Source organism: Cydia splendana, chromosome 8 (assembly GCF_910591565.1).
Source record: "Cydia splendana chromosome 8, ilCydSple1.2, whole genome shotgun sequence".
NCBI classification, from domain to species: domain Eukaryota; kingdom Metazoa; phylum Arthropoda; class Insecta; order Lepidoptera; family Tortricidae; genus Cydia; species Cydia splendana.
The window spans coordinates 15,402,185-15,417,938 of NC_085967.1; the positions used below are offsets into that span (position 1 = coordinate 15,402,185).

General features: G+C 39.7%; 1 protein-coding gene across 1 annotated transcript; it reads right to left on the reverse strand.

Moving 5' to 3' along the window:
- Positions 1-9,487: 9,487 nt before the first annotated feature.
- On the reverse strand, positions 9,488-15,496 carry LOC134793095 (uncharacterized). Its single transcript, XM_063764620.1, has 4 exons — positions 14,941-15,496; positions 13,631-13,830; positions 10,759-13,546; positions 9,488-9,612 (listed from the first exon to the last, which is right to left on the reverse strand). The coding sequence occupies exons 1-4, from the start codon at positions 15,494-15,496 to the stop codon at positions 9,488-9,490; spliced, it is 3,669 nt and encodes a 1,222-aa protein (XP_063620690.1).
- Positions 15,497-15,754: the final 258 nt, after the last annotated feature.

Genomic DNA, 15,754 nt, shown 5'->3' on the forward strand with positions numbered 1-15,754 from the left:
CTCAAACTTTAAAATGTGGGAGAATTTTAACCAACGGTGAAAATTATTTTAACTGCATTAATTTTAAGTTATTCATGTAGAAACATAGTAAAATAAAACAAATCTAATGTATTGAATTAAACTTTATTTATCTATACAAGACAAACGTTTGAAAAACTAATTCACAGTTACACATTAATTACCAAGCTTACGATGTGAAAAGTTTGGAAAACACTGCGACTGCTGACACTGAGCGAGAAGGAAATAACAATTAACACGCGTTCGACAAGGATGACGGTCAGGGCATGAAGTTATCTAGATCCGAATTGTCAAATGTGACAGCGCTATCCTGTGCTGCCAGTAATGTAAACAGAATTACCCGAACGTCTGAAATTCCTTTCGTGAATCGGAAGATAATGCTAACGAATAATTAAAAATGACGTGTTATTGTAAAATCTAAGATAAAATACATATAAATGAAAATTATATAATTATAAAGAAATATTTTAACTTATTAACCATAGGTATAATGTACCCATGTAACATGTTATGTTGAAATAAAGTGGCAATGTTATTGTGACGTAGGCCCGTGTCACTCTGGGAATAGAAGACCATGTTTTATTAGACCAATGCCTTAACCCATTGAAATAAGGTGAAAAAATGTATACATATTTATGTCCTCGACTGTACCGTCCTTTTAGCGGTGACCTATTTTTCTTCCAGAAAGAAAGATAACTGTGGAAATTTGCTTAATGTCTTATAAAACGCCGTTAATGCTTGGTTTATGTTAAAGAAGATACATTTAAGTGCCTAATTATGAAGCAAAACGTACCTGATTAATGTAGGAGGGGCTGGCTGGACCCGCAGTTACAGAGATTTATAATCTCGACGAGTGGTGCAGTAGGTATTTTACTTGGTTTTTAGGATTCCGTACCCAAAGGGTAAAAACGGGACTCTATTACTAAGACTCCGCTGTCCGTCTGTCTGTCCGTCAGTCCGTCCGTCTGTCTGTCACCAGGCTGTATCTCATGAATCGTGATAGCTAGACAGTTGAAATTTGGTGTAATTCTGTTGCCGCTATAGCAACAAATACTAAAAACAATAAAATAAATATTTAAGTGCAAGGGCTCCCATACCTCAAACGTGATTTTTTTGCCGTTTTTTGCGTAATGGCACGGAACCCTTCGTGCGCGAGTCCGACTCGCACTTGGCCGGTTTTTTCGGTTCCGTATTCGAAAGGTGAAAATCGGAACGCTATAATTTAAATAACTTCTGCTGGACGGTGTGCCACCAGCGAAATGCTATACATGGAAGTATTCTGTCCGCTCAATTATGACCCAACGCAAACTACCCCGCGATAGGCGGTACTTACAAACTGCTCGATTGGCAATCTCAGTACCACCGAGATGACAGTCAGTGACAAATGGCTAAATTGATTTATAAAAACAACGTTTTTTTGTAATTAAAAATATATTCATGTGTCGTGAAGTGGTGCAGAAGTTATTTTAGTACATACCAAGGACAGTGGAATCACTTTTCACTTGTAGTAAACAGATAACTTCAGTAGAATTTGGAAAAATCATGACGATTTGTTTTCAATACTACCGTGCTAAGCTAAAACGTAACAACTGCATACGACTTTCATAACAACATACGACTTTTTAAATTGCGAGGATAATAGGGATGGTGTTATGCTAAATGAAGTAGACTATTTTATTAACTTGTGTTTGGTTTAGGTATTTTGTATATAATTATAAATGTAATAATAAATTCCTTCTTACAGATTTGTATTTTCCTTTTTTATTTCATGAGATGGAGCTATAAAAAAACTACCTAGTTATTTCAAATTAATAATCAAATTTGGTATTGTCATTTTACATTACTTTCCATTCAGATTCCCACAAGATGCTATTCGCAGAGAACTATGGAAAAAAGCTGTCCAATTAGAGAGACATGAAATTGAGTGGATGCCTGGCAAGATATCTAGAATATGTTCTATTCATGAGATATAACCCGTGAGATAATCATACCCGGTCTCCTATATGTAGATACATTTTTCCTATCATGCTTTCACTGAATTAATTTAACAAATACACACATTATCTGAAAATGTTGATCATTTGAATCCACCCTCTACTGTCACATATATGTAGGTTCTCTCTCAAGCCATTTCCGTCAGTAGAAAAGAGCGGCAAACATATTAACTCACATTATAGACGGGTCTAACGCGAATTATATTCAATTACCTTGATTTACCGACGTAAATCAGTTTCGTTTCGTATAATGTGAGTTAATATGTGTTCAAAACGCGAAAGTTTAAAATATTATGTGGCTGTGGTCTTGTACAAAATTTTAATTTTGCACCTTTTTCTACTGACAAACTTGCTTGACCGGCTATATACATATAAAATATTCTGAACTGAAAGTGGGGATTTATTGTGACTCCGCCTGTTCAAATATTTTTGACCCGATTCGTGTACCCATGTAAATTTTGCAGACTGTATAGCCAGTCCGATTTCTAAGATCAAGTTCGCCATACATTTACTATGGCGTACTTGATCTTAGAAAAACGGACAGACTATACCTGAACGTGACTTCGCACAGCCATGCAGATTGATAATAAAATATACAAAATACTTATTATAGCGGAATACATTTATACAACAATGACATATTTACTTATGTTGAGTTAGTCTGTCATGTCATAACAACATTTTAACTAGTTATCTTTTAATCTGCATTAAATTATTATACGTGAATTATTTGACTGGTTCTTCACTGTATGGCATAAACCTATCCCTGTCCAAGTCATATTCTAATCAAATATGAACCGCGAAATATCAGCGGCCAGTACGTACAGCAAGAAGGTTATTAGCGGATTAATGTCGCTGATTGGTAGTTATTGACATTATATGCATTTCACCTACACTTAGCTATGTACCATTAGTGTAATAAAGATGACTCTTATTTTGTTTACCAGCTTTGATTACAGGCTCTGTAAACGCGTCGTCTTATTTGAATGTAGGCGTAATTGTGTATGTGTGCTAATTTGGCCCGAGAATTTGAACGGTAATGTTCCTAAAGGCGGTATCCATGGTTATATATGATCGCAGTGTGCCACTGAATGTAAAAATTGTAAGAGGAATGACACCTCTAAATGTCGCCATAATTATTTAATTATTATAAACCTGCAAAGTCAGGTCATAGATAGGCAGTCTGTATTGTTGAAATGCCCCATCGATCGTATAATTATACATACAGATTTTAAAATCTGAATACTGCTCAGATATATACTTAACAACGAGAACGTTTTCTGGAAACGTTACCGTGTTTGTAATCGGATTTCTGAAGGTGCATATCCAACTAGGTGATTTCAGAAATACCCAGTGGCGCATTTGTAACATTACGAAATCATTTGTAGAAATTAATTTCATGTTCGTCAAACTCTACTTTTAAGTATTCATACAAATCGATCTCCAACTGATTCTAGTGTTCACTTAGGAATGAATTAGTACCTACATAACTTGTAGAATTAATATCAAACCACAGAGGGGGAAGGGGTTATACTTTTAACTTTTAATTGCTAAAGTTTTCTTTTTGCTTACAAGCTTTTGAAGAGATTAATAAAACTTGAATAATTCATGCTCGAATTTGGAGTGCGATACTTACCTACTGGACCAGGTTTCCCTTCCTAGGTAGACATAGACATACTTTTTGAGGGTGTAAATATTTATTACCAATAGCAATCCGGAAATAGTGGTTAGGTGTAGACGTATCTGAGTTACTTAGGTAAGAAAAATCTCATTTCATTTTTAACTAAGGACTAACTTGAGGACTGAATCACTTCTTTGTAGAAAGGATTGATCTAAGTAGTCAAATGAACTGTTAGCTGCTTTGGTAAGGATGCCCGGATGTACCTAACTGGGAAAACTATGAGAATCTCTACTAATATGTACTATAAATGCGAAAGTAAGACTTAAACCGGTTAAAACCGACTAGAACAAATTTCGTAGGTACCTACCGAGATCGTTTGAGGCCTAACATAGGGTAGTATATCCATCGCTATTCCACGCAAAGTTGCGGGTGGTTGCGGGCAAAAGCTATAGTTTTTAATAAGCTCATGTTAAGTACATTTCATTTCAATTTCAAATGTAGGTATATATAGGTACTTATTCTTAGTACCAACTTGAAAAAAAGCAAGTTTGTTTGCACTCATCTCTCGTAACTTCTATCTAGTCGTTAAAAAGTGCGAGTTAAACAAAAATTAGAACGAAGGAAGCAATTAATTATACTTCTTCATTATTTGAACTCAAGTTTTAATTTGCAGCAAAGAACCATCGGGTACTGGTAGAAACTAGCGAAGTTTCCAGAAGTTTCTACGGGTGTTTTACGGACCAACAGAAAAAGGGCGCCACGTCGTAAACTAGGATTTGTTACGGAGCGTCTCCAATAGTCGTTTGTGTTAACGACCATACACGGGTATGTGAATCGAGGTAGAACAAAAAGTTCTGTTTATGCGGCGATTATCTGCTTAGAAACAGGTAAGTTTATTTTCACCACACCATCTCGGAAAGGCTTACACTTTGCACTTCAAAAACGGATACACTTTGCTATCAGTAATTCACAATATTCACATGTGAGGCAAAATTAATCAAATGCAAATTTTGAGTTGTTTTCTTATGTTTGCTGGTAGAATTGACTTTTAAATGATGATTTTGGATGATAAATATTTATCACATTCATTTGAATTTGATTTGGTTTGATTTTGTTTGATATTTTAGATTTAATATTTCCTTCTGGTTGGTGTGGTGAAAATTTTTGTGTTTCACTCGGGGACAAATTTTGTTTAACCCTCGTGCTTTGAAACACTCGCAACGCTCAAGATTCCATTTTTCGAACCACTCGCTACGCTCGTGGTTCAATTTTAGAATCTTTCGCTTGCTCGGGTATCAATATTAGGACGAGCGGTTAAACAACAACTTTGCCCCCTTGTAAAACAAATAACTATTACAGGTCCACGAATTTTAGAGGTCCTCGAATCAGCTGAAAATTCTTTGCAGCGCTCGCGCATACTTTTGGATATTATAGAATTTTCATTACAAACGGGACGGCACGATGGTATGGAAGAATAAAACAGACTGAGTGAGATGAAGTAAAAAAAAATATTATAATTGTTAATATGTCTCTTATCTTCTATTTTACCGTGTAAGCGAATTGGTAAACTAAGCTTATATGAGATAAATTAATGGTATTGTGTTGTATTGTAAAAAGGTAGGTAACTTTTCACGTGATGTAGGTAATAGCACACTATTTAAGCCGTTATTCTTAAACTTTATGGAACTCTCTGTACATAGGTATAGCTATTTAAGCTACGTTCCAAGCCCCATAATAACCCACGATCCTCTATACGGATACTTTGTATCCCGCAATCTTGTCAGAGTTTAATAGTGCTATAAATAATTCACTTTATTACATAATATAACTTACTTAACCGCGAAAATTTACGGTTTTATATAAATTACCTTTTTTGGGGTGGGTGCGTTAACTGCTGGCAGAGAATTTAATTAGGAATATTAAATAGGCAGTTTGCAGATGTAACCATTAGATTTTACGGAGACAGAGAGGATGGATTTTTGGTACCTAGGTCTTGATAAAATCAGAAGAGAATTTTTTGTCGGCATAATAACATATTATTCAACATTAGATACGGTGAAAATAAAATTAATAAGCTCAAATAAAAAATAATGTGTGTTGAATTCTGCCGTACGACGTTCGTTTCATATACTCAACGGTCTACTAGCCTAGTCGGTAGTGACCCTGCCTGCAAAGCAGGAAGTCCCGGGTTCGAATACTGGCAAGGGCACTTATCTGTGTGTTTATCACAAATATTTGTTCCTGAATTATGGACGTTTTGCTGTGTATAATAAGTATTTATATGCAGCTAGCAGAAATATGTAGGTAGACATACCGGTCGCAATATGAATTTAACATTAAATGTGACATTCGGAGTACGACCGCAGTAGCGTTATTGTTGCTGTCGAAGTTCCGGTATTGTATTGCGCATGGTATAATAATATACTCCGCCTGGTACTCCATTCCCGTCTTTTCTAGGTCACCTAACTGACACGGGCCTACGTCATCATGCGACAGCGCTATATGATAATATGCGATAGCGCTATATATAGCGGCCATGTTGTTGTGACGTAGGCCCGTGTCACTCTGGGAATGGAAGACCATGTTTTATTAGACTATGGTATTGCGTTATTTGCGTTGCTGTCGTTCAATCCGTCACTCATATCTACCTACACTTTTAAGTATTATTTTATTTTTAACAGGTAGGTAACCATGTGCCCTACCATAGTCTAATAAAACATGGTCTTCCATTCCCAGAGTGACACGGGCCTACGTCACAACAACATGGCCGCTATATATAGCGCTATCGCATATTATCATATAGCGCTGTCGCATGATGACGTAGGCCCGTGTCAGTTAGGTGACCTAGAAAAGACGGGAATGGAGTACCAGGCGGAGTATATTATTATACCATGGTGCCCTACATACGTATATCAATGTATTGGGTTTATTATGCCTGTGAAAATAATCCCATTTTATGTCCCCACGTCGGTAAAAGTGCTTTGGTTATAAATTGGGCACAAGTGTAATTTATTACACATTTCATCATAATTTACGGTATTCGGGTCAGGAAATTCCAAATCTTTTATAAATTCCCGTCATAAAGTCTGTCTGAACATTACACCTCTTTATGACTCATTAATTTAACAGCTACAAAATTGAGCCATTTGCCCGTTATAATTTTAGGAAAACACGTTTATTTCAAAAACAAGTAGGTTTTAATATTCCAACCTAAATAGAACTTGGTTGAACATCACTTACGAGTAGGTAAGTACCTAAGTAATAAAGTCGTACTAAAACTTTTGCCGCGTAGCGTAGATAGGTATTAAAAGTGTAATAAACCAAAGGAGGTTAAAAAGATATCAAAATATTATGAGACTTTAAAATATCACAAATTCCGCTAAAAATAGTGCGAAATTTAATGGACGCACATTATAGTTTGGTGCTTATTTATCTATTAAGCTAGAACTGACCACGGAACCTTAACAAACACTGCTAATCTACCTAAATCTATTAAGCTAGTTGACTACGGAACCCTAACAAACACTCTGCCTAAAAAAATGATGTATTCTTTAGCCTTCTAACTTCTAATCAAATGACGACAAGAGTGCTTGAGATAGGAAACTCAATATTCACTACCTATGGATCAAAATTGCCTTCCATCAAAATATAGAGATGTTACGTACAAAACACGTTACCTCTTTAAAGTTCCCCTTTCTTCCTTTTACTACACATTTCTTGGAATACATTCCCCAGATTTGGAGCTTTTCACTTTAGCGTTGCGGCCAGATGCATCAGATACATGAATGCATGCATAATGCCCCGAGGCGGGCGAGAAATATCCGGCTCGAAGGACCAACATTTCTTGCAAACTGTAAATAATCTGTTATAATACATTTTTGAGCTAGTCCAATCTGTGCGGACTATGTGCAATATAAATTCTGTGACGAAATTCTACTAAATTCGACTACAACAAATCCAAAAGGAATTACTGATTTTAGTGACATCATTGTTGGGACAATTTTATTATATTATAATTTATAAAATTAAAGCCATCCAAATATAATTAATAAAATATAAATAATTACACAAAATATAAAACACCTAATAATAACCAACATCCAAAACCATACAAAATTCTAAGATAGGTAGTTATGTACTTAACTACATGTTTAAAAATTTAAAACCTATAGGTACATATATCTGTGCCTACCTATAGTTGGTTAAACCAATTTGTCAGTCAGTAACAACCAGGAAAACTATACTCGTCCTTTTCTTTTGGGTGCTAGTACTAGTATAAGACAAAGATAGTATATTTCTCTCTGTCTATGATTGAAATGAGACAGTCCTTTGACAAACTATAATTATTATGACGTGTCGCTAATATCAGTCAAACTTAACGGGTTTTAACTTTTTGAAAAAGCTTAAATACTTACTGAAAAGGCTGAGGTAGACGGACTTAAAAATATAATTCACCTGTATGAGAAGCAGTTTTATTCGGGCAGGTGTATAAATTTATTACGTTTATTAATTTTTACAATAGGTTACACAAGTACGAGGGAATGTATGTTTACTTTACTTTACTTTGATGGAAGTCACCCGAAAAGGTTCTATTGAGGGATATTTTTTTCACATTACCTAACCAAATTTAAGAGAGACCGAACCGAATTTACCTACAGTATATTTTTTGTAGGTATGTATCTGAATGATTGATGTGTGGATAAGGTTTTTTTTTATATCAACCTGTTTCGCACACTTGTAAATACGTATCATCATCATCAGAGTCCTTGCGTTATCCCAGCATTCTGCCACGGCTCATGGGAGCCTGGGGTCCGCTTGGCAACTAATCCCGAGAATTGGCGTAGTTACTAGTTTTTACGGAAGCGACTGCCATCTGACCTTCTAACCCGGAGGGTAAACTAGATCTTATTGGGATTAGTCCGGTTTCCTCATGATGTTTTCCTTGACCGAAAAGCGACTGGTAAATATCAAATGATATTTCTTACATACGAGGGCTGATCCGAAAGTTGTTAGCAGCTCCGGCTCTACTCATGCGATTGCAATATGATTTATACCATTGTGAGGGATATTTCAGTACCTACGTAAAGAGGTGACGTCAATTCATTTTTAGAAAACGCATAGTTTTTATTTTTTTATTTCGACGTGCCGAAGACTAACCATCACCCACGATGATCAGTAATTGAGACTCCATTATGTGGTAACATTTAATAAACATTATTGGTTTAAAATCATATTAATTTTTTTAGGTATAAATCATTTTGATTGATTAAACGTAATTATGACTTAATAGGTGTCAGTAAAAATTACTCATTTCATCAAAAGTAGTACTTAATTTCAGATACTAATTCAAAAATGTGCTTTATCATATAACATTATTTATCAATTATATATCGAAAATGGCAGAAGGAACCGAATAATTAGACCCGGGTAAATATAAGTCCGATTTTTAAAGATTTCAATACGAAAATCATTTAATTGTGAAAAAAATGACCTTTTTTTCTTAGTAATTTATAACTCCATACAAAAGAGCTTTCAGTAAAAAATATATAATATAAAAATAAAAACGCATCAGTTTAAATAAAATCATGGACATAAGTAGCATTGAAATATTCCTCACAATGGTATAAATCATATTGCTATCGCATGAGTAGAGCCGGAGCAACTAACAACTTTCGGATCAGCCCTCGTATAAGTTCCGAAAAACTCATTGGTACGAGCCGGGGTTTGAACCCACGACCTCCGGAACTATTATGGCACTTGTAAATACGTATATTAGAAATAAAATCTGAAGTAGGTAAGATTTGGCCTGTTTAGATTTGAGCAGTGGTGGATATAGGCCCCTGTAGGGCCGGGCCTAGGGCGGCAAGACATTAGGGGCGGCAGCAACGCGGCAGTCTATGTGATGCATGCTGAGAAAGGGGCGGCTAATAGTTACTACAGGGCCCGGGGCCCAGGGCGGCCAACAGTACAAATCTGCCACTGGATTTGGGAGTAAAAATATTAGTGGGGCGGAATATAAATTTCGAAGGACCTTGAAGTAGCGCAACCCGAAAGTAGGAGGGGGCTATGGCTATGTGTGATTACGATTGTGGGAGTAATGGGGCCGACCTTACCTGGATGTAATCTTCGGTGGGTTTTGGCGGCCGCCAAAATAATGTGTTGTACGGTTCGTTTCCTTCTCCTTCTATTTCCACTTATATTTCACCTTTTATGTTCTGTTTATATTCAAAAACTCGCGAAAACGTATTTTTACTATTGACGTATATTTTATGACTGCCAGAACTGACTTAAATTTGAATTCTATTACGTTTTTATTTATTGGCGGTTAAAAGGAGGTCGGCAAAAGGCGAGTGACATGAGAAATGAGGTCGAGTATATTAATGAAAGAAAGAGTGAGCGATATGGATGAATGTGAATGATAATGAATGAAAAGGGGCGCGAACATTCCCCCCCGGCTTTAAAGGGTTCCTTTAAAGGAAACAAAACTAAATAAAGTCAGAGATAACCCTTCTCATCAAACTAAACGACCATTCACAACAATAGCGAAATAATAAACTAAAAGAAAAGTATTATCCTAACGAATTATACTATACACATATTATTGGTTAGGCAGTGGGCACAATCGCACGACAGGACGGACAAAACTTCCTTTATTTGTTCTGACAGTGACAACGCGGGTTGAGCCGTCCTTAGAAGGATGCACTGCCTCCACAACGCCTAAAGGCCATGAAAATGGCGGCGCATTATCTACCTTTATAACAACCACTGTGCCAATTACGATGGGAACTGATGGCGTGGTCCATTTAGCTCGAGACTGCAACTGATGGAGATACTCGGCACGCCATCGCTGCCAGAAAGACTGCACTATTTTATCCAGGAGGGCATGTCGGTCACGTAAATTGCCTGACTCCACCAATGGAACAGGTAAAGACAACAGCGGAGCAGTGTTGAGAAAATGAGCCGGAGTGAGAGCCGACGGCTCAGCGGGATCACTGCTCAGGGCTGTCAGTGGTCGTGAATTTACCAGAGCCTCTATCTGCGCAAGCGTAGTCAGAAGTTCCTCGTATGACAGTATTTGCGTACCGATTACCTTGAAAAGGTGATTTTTGACTATTTTCACCATACTTTCCCATGCGCCTCCAAAGTGTGGAGAAGCGGGAGGAATAAACTTCCAATCGATGCGGTTCTCCGCGAGCTCTATTTCAAGATGTGGACGATGATCGTCCAAAAACTTGTAGAGGTCTCGCATATAAGAGTTGGCGCCGGTAAAATTAGTCCCATTGTCCGAATACATGCATTGGACGGGGCCACGCCGCGCCAAGAAGCGCTTTAAAGCGGCCAAGAAGTTAGCAGTACTCAATTCCATCGCTATCTCGATATGAAGGCAGCGCGTCGTGAGGCAAGTGAAAATACATAACCAAGCCTTGCGACTCTTGACTCCTCTGCCATGAGTAGGTGTGTACTGCAAGGGGCCTGCATAATCACACCCCGTATGCGTAAAAGGTTTATCTACCTGATTCACGCGACAGCTCGGCAAGTCTGCCATGAGCGGGAAAGACGATTGTGGATTCGCTCGGAAACACGTGTTGCATTTGGCAACGCGGTCACGAATGACACGACGAGCCGATAGTATCCAATACTGAAGCCTAAGTATAGACATCAATGCCTCAGGACCGGCATGCAAATGCTTTCTGTGGAAGTAATCAACAATCAGATTAACTACATGATCACGTCGGGGAAGCACAATTGGGTGTTTCTGTGTATATTCCAAGTCAGCATTTGACAGTCGGCCTCCAACACGAATCAGACCGTCTTTATCCATGAACGGTTTAAGCTTTTGTAAGGCAGGCGAACAACACTTCTTGCTTTTAATTTTATCAATATCGTCACTGAAGTGTTGACTTTGTAACGATGAAAGAATTTTGCCTTCAGCGAACTCTAGGTCAGACCGAGTAAGTGCCGTGGATCGCGGTTTCGGTTTTAGAATGCGGTACACGTATACGATGATGCGCAATAATCGTGACCACGATGATATCCGCTGAGCGAGCGAATAAAGTGGTGACTCTGACACATCCGTAGTTGTAGCGTGTGCAAGAGGCTTAAGCTCCGGCACTTCACCGATGGACTCTCGATCGAGTTCCCTTAAAGGCCACTCTGATGGATGCTTGTTAGCCCAAGCTGGTCCCGTGAACCACAAAGGATGATCCACTAGCTTTGCAGGCGTCAGTCCACGGGACAGGCAATCCGCGGGATTTTCCAAGCCCGCCACATGATGGAAGCAGTTGGCCGGAATAGTTTCAATAATCTTAACTACCCGGTTGGCAACAAACGTTTGCCAGCGGTGTGGTGATGACTGAATCCAGCAGAGGGCAACCTTCGAGTCAGTAAACGCGTAGATCTCGTTGATCGTATAACGAGGTTCGAAGTTATCTTGCACCTTCCGCATGAGCTTCGCCAGGAGGACTGCAGCACACAATTCCAATCTCGCAACGGATACTGTTTTAAGGGGACTGACCTTCGACTTGGAACACACCAGCCGAGTTGTCACTTCGTCTCCCTTTAGAACCTGAAGGTATACTACACCTCCATATGCACGCTCGGATGCATCACCGAAGCCTAAAAGGTTTATAGTACAACCCTGTACTACTCCAAGATGGCGCGGTATGTGGATTTCATTTAGTTTTGGCAACTCTGAACAGAATCGTTCCCATAAATCCACAATATGGGGCGGGGGAGTCTCATCCCAGTCGCATTTGATCAACCAAAGCTCCTGGATGAGGAGTTTTGCATATAAGACAACTGGAGCTACTAAGCCCACGTTATCCCATAGACGTGCCACTGCGGACAAGATCGTCCTTTTAGTGCACGTTGAGTCTGGCTCTGTCACTTTGAAATGGAAATAATCACCAGATTTATTCCAACATAAGCCCAGAACCTTTTGGGAGATCCCTGGGTCGATTTCAATGTCTACGGAAGCCCGGTGCGAAGCAGGTATTTCGCGTAGCACGGCGTCTGAATTGCAGGTCCATTTCACAAGATCAAATTGACCGCATTTGAATAGATCAATCAGCTCCTTAGCCGCGTTAATAGCAACAGACTCATCCTGCTGTAGCGAGTCATCTGACATAATGCTAAAACATACGTCATCCATGTAAGTACAGGAGGACGCAATCGCTGCGGCCTTGGGATACTTATGTCCGTCGTCTGCAATCAGCTGACGGACGACGCGGAGCGCGTGATAGGGACTCGACTTCATGCCAAAACACACACGATGAAATTCGTACGTGGTAATGGGATCTGCCGGGCGGAATCTATACAAGATTCGCTGAAACTGGCGGTCCGCTTCGCGAACACCAATCTGCAAAAACATTTGACGGCAATCGGCCGAAAGCGCTATTCTGAATAAGCGAAAGTTCAGAAGGATTGAAAACAAATCCCCTTGAAGGTTGGGCCCTGAGTGTAATACATCATTCAGCGACAGGCCTGTGCTTGTCTTGCTACTCGAGTCCAGGACCATGCGCACTTTGGTCGTTGCCTTGTCCTCGCGCACGACAGCCATATGAGGAATTATGTACGCGATAGCTGGTGAGGCGTTCATGGAGTTAGTTACCTCCGATATGTAACCCTTACTGACGTATTCCCGAATGATATCGTCATAGGCGGCACGTAACATACTCGATAATTCTAGCTTCCTTTCAAGGCAAAGAAAGCGCCTCTTAGCAGCAGAATGCGACTCTCCGAGCTTGAATACGTCATCTCGGAAAGGCAATGCGACAGTATATCTGCCACTAGCGTTGCGCGTGGTGGTAGCACGAAAGTAATCTTCGCATTCAAGGTCATCTTGACTTTGAGCGGGCGGAGCGGATACTTCCTCAAGCTCCCAGAACCTTTTGAGGAGGTGGTCCATGGAGTCCTGAACGGAAGTACAACATGCCGAAGTATATTTACGCGGTGCCTGTAGAGCAGGGACCGAACCCATCAAAATATACCCCAATACCGTCTGAATAGCCGGTGGCATATGGTCCACGTCGCTTTTGACAATGTGCGGTAGCAACAAATGCGGGAATATAGTTGCACCCACCAGGACATCAATTGCGACGGGCGTATCCAACGTGTCGTCAGCCAGAGGAAGTCCATGAACATGCGTGAGGGTCGACATGTCCACGGGCACTGACGGCAAGTCGTCGGTAATGCGATCTACCACAAGACTCGAAACGTCAAAGTTGACGTTTTCGTCAAACCGCGAAAATATTTTAATATCTGCGTTACCCTTAACAATTTTTTTAGTTTTTCCAATGCCAAATACAGCGCTTGGTCTTTTATTAAAATTCAGACCTAATCGCTTACAACACTCCTCAGTAATGAAGTTACTTTGTGACGCGGTGTCAAGTAAACATTTGATGACTTGTGTACCACCCTTATTATCGCGAACGATAACCTTTGCGGTGGACAGCAAAACCGTATCACACGAAGATATTGAGTTTTGATTTGACATCTTATTGTTAGAGGCCGCTAGTGCTTGAGTCACGATAGACGTGTTGCAAGATGTGCTCTCCGGCGGTGAAGACGACTTAGCCGCGGCGCTCGCAGATGTATTTGACACATCAGACGTCGTAGCTTTTTCATCCTTGACGTTGTCAAAATGCAACAGAGTATGATGCTTTTGATGGCAAACTCGACATTTCACCTCGGAATTGCACTCGCGGGTGCGGTGTTTGATACTAAGGCAGTTAACACATGCCTTAAGCTCTTTAGCGCGTTTGAAGCGTTCGGAAGGCGTTAAGTTGTTGAGGGACGGACATTTAAATAAATGTTCATGGACAATATTGTCACACAAACATTTAGTAGTGCTCGCGCAAGCAACATAACTTTGTAGTTTTGGTGCGGCACAACGCGGTTGAGACGACTTAACACCTTTTTCGCGCGATGGATTTACGGCGGCGGAGACGGCGGTACATGGTTGCACATTTTGACAAATCCTAAACTGACTCTTCATAAAATCTGACAGATCACGAAAGGTAGGCAACTTCGTATTGCGGTGTAGCATTTCAAATGCTCGTAGAGATTCCTGGTCTAACTTTTTTAATGCTATATGCAGAAGCATAAAGTCGCTTAAGTCATCAAGCTTAAGCGCTTTAAGCGCATTCGCAGCTGTGACAAATTTATCGATGAATGTCTGAAAGTTAGAATTAACCTTTAAATTGAGCATTTGATCCATGTAGGTCGAGGCAAGAGTGCGCTTGTCTTGAAATCTGTCAATTAAACTATCGAGGATAAGCTGATAATTTTCAGCGCCCGGAGTTATACCCGCGAAGACAGCTTGAGCTTTTGGTGACAATTTCCCAATAAGGTAGAAAAGCTTCTCTTCGTTGGTAAGCGACAGATTGTCGTGCACTCTAGATTTAAAACTAGCGTAGAACAGCGGCCAGTTACGTATGTCTCCATCGAACGCTATCAGTTCCATCGTTGGCAAAGAAGGTCTGGCTCTCTCCACTATAGAAGGCAGCGAAGAGGCCGGCGGTGCGGCTGGTTGCAGCCGCTTAACCGCTCTCCTGATGCGGCAGTACAAATCTTCGAAGGCTATAATCGGCTGATAATTAGGTACAGCAGCCTCCTTAGCCCTTAGCAACGTGCGATTATACTCATTAACAACCTCTTTGAACTCCGAGCGAAGTTCGTCGATATTGTCAGCAGCGTCGAGGAAACTCTCGCGACTCGCTACATCTGTATCAACAACTAGCGACTTATTGTAAATGCTCTGGACGAGTTCAAAGAAGATGTTGCGTTTTGCTTCAAGCATCAACAATTCATCTTCATAATACGCGCTGTCGACGCTTTCGATATTTTTTGTATCTTTCGCCATAGTGCAGGAGACGGGTTAAATATGCGGTAAAACAATTTATGTTCCTATATAAGGATACACTCTTATAAACATAAGTATACCTAAATTGCGGGTGCGGTTAATAAATTATGTTTAGGTAACTAGTTTATAAGGGCGGCGCGGTGAAAAATAATACTCAAATAAATAAATACCTAAACTGCGGGAGCGTAAATAAAGAATAATTTAGGTAATATTTATAAGGGCGGTGCGGGAGGAGAACGATTCGCAATGAATGTATAA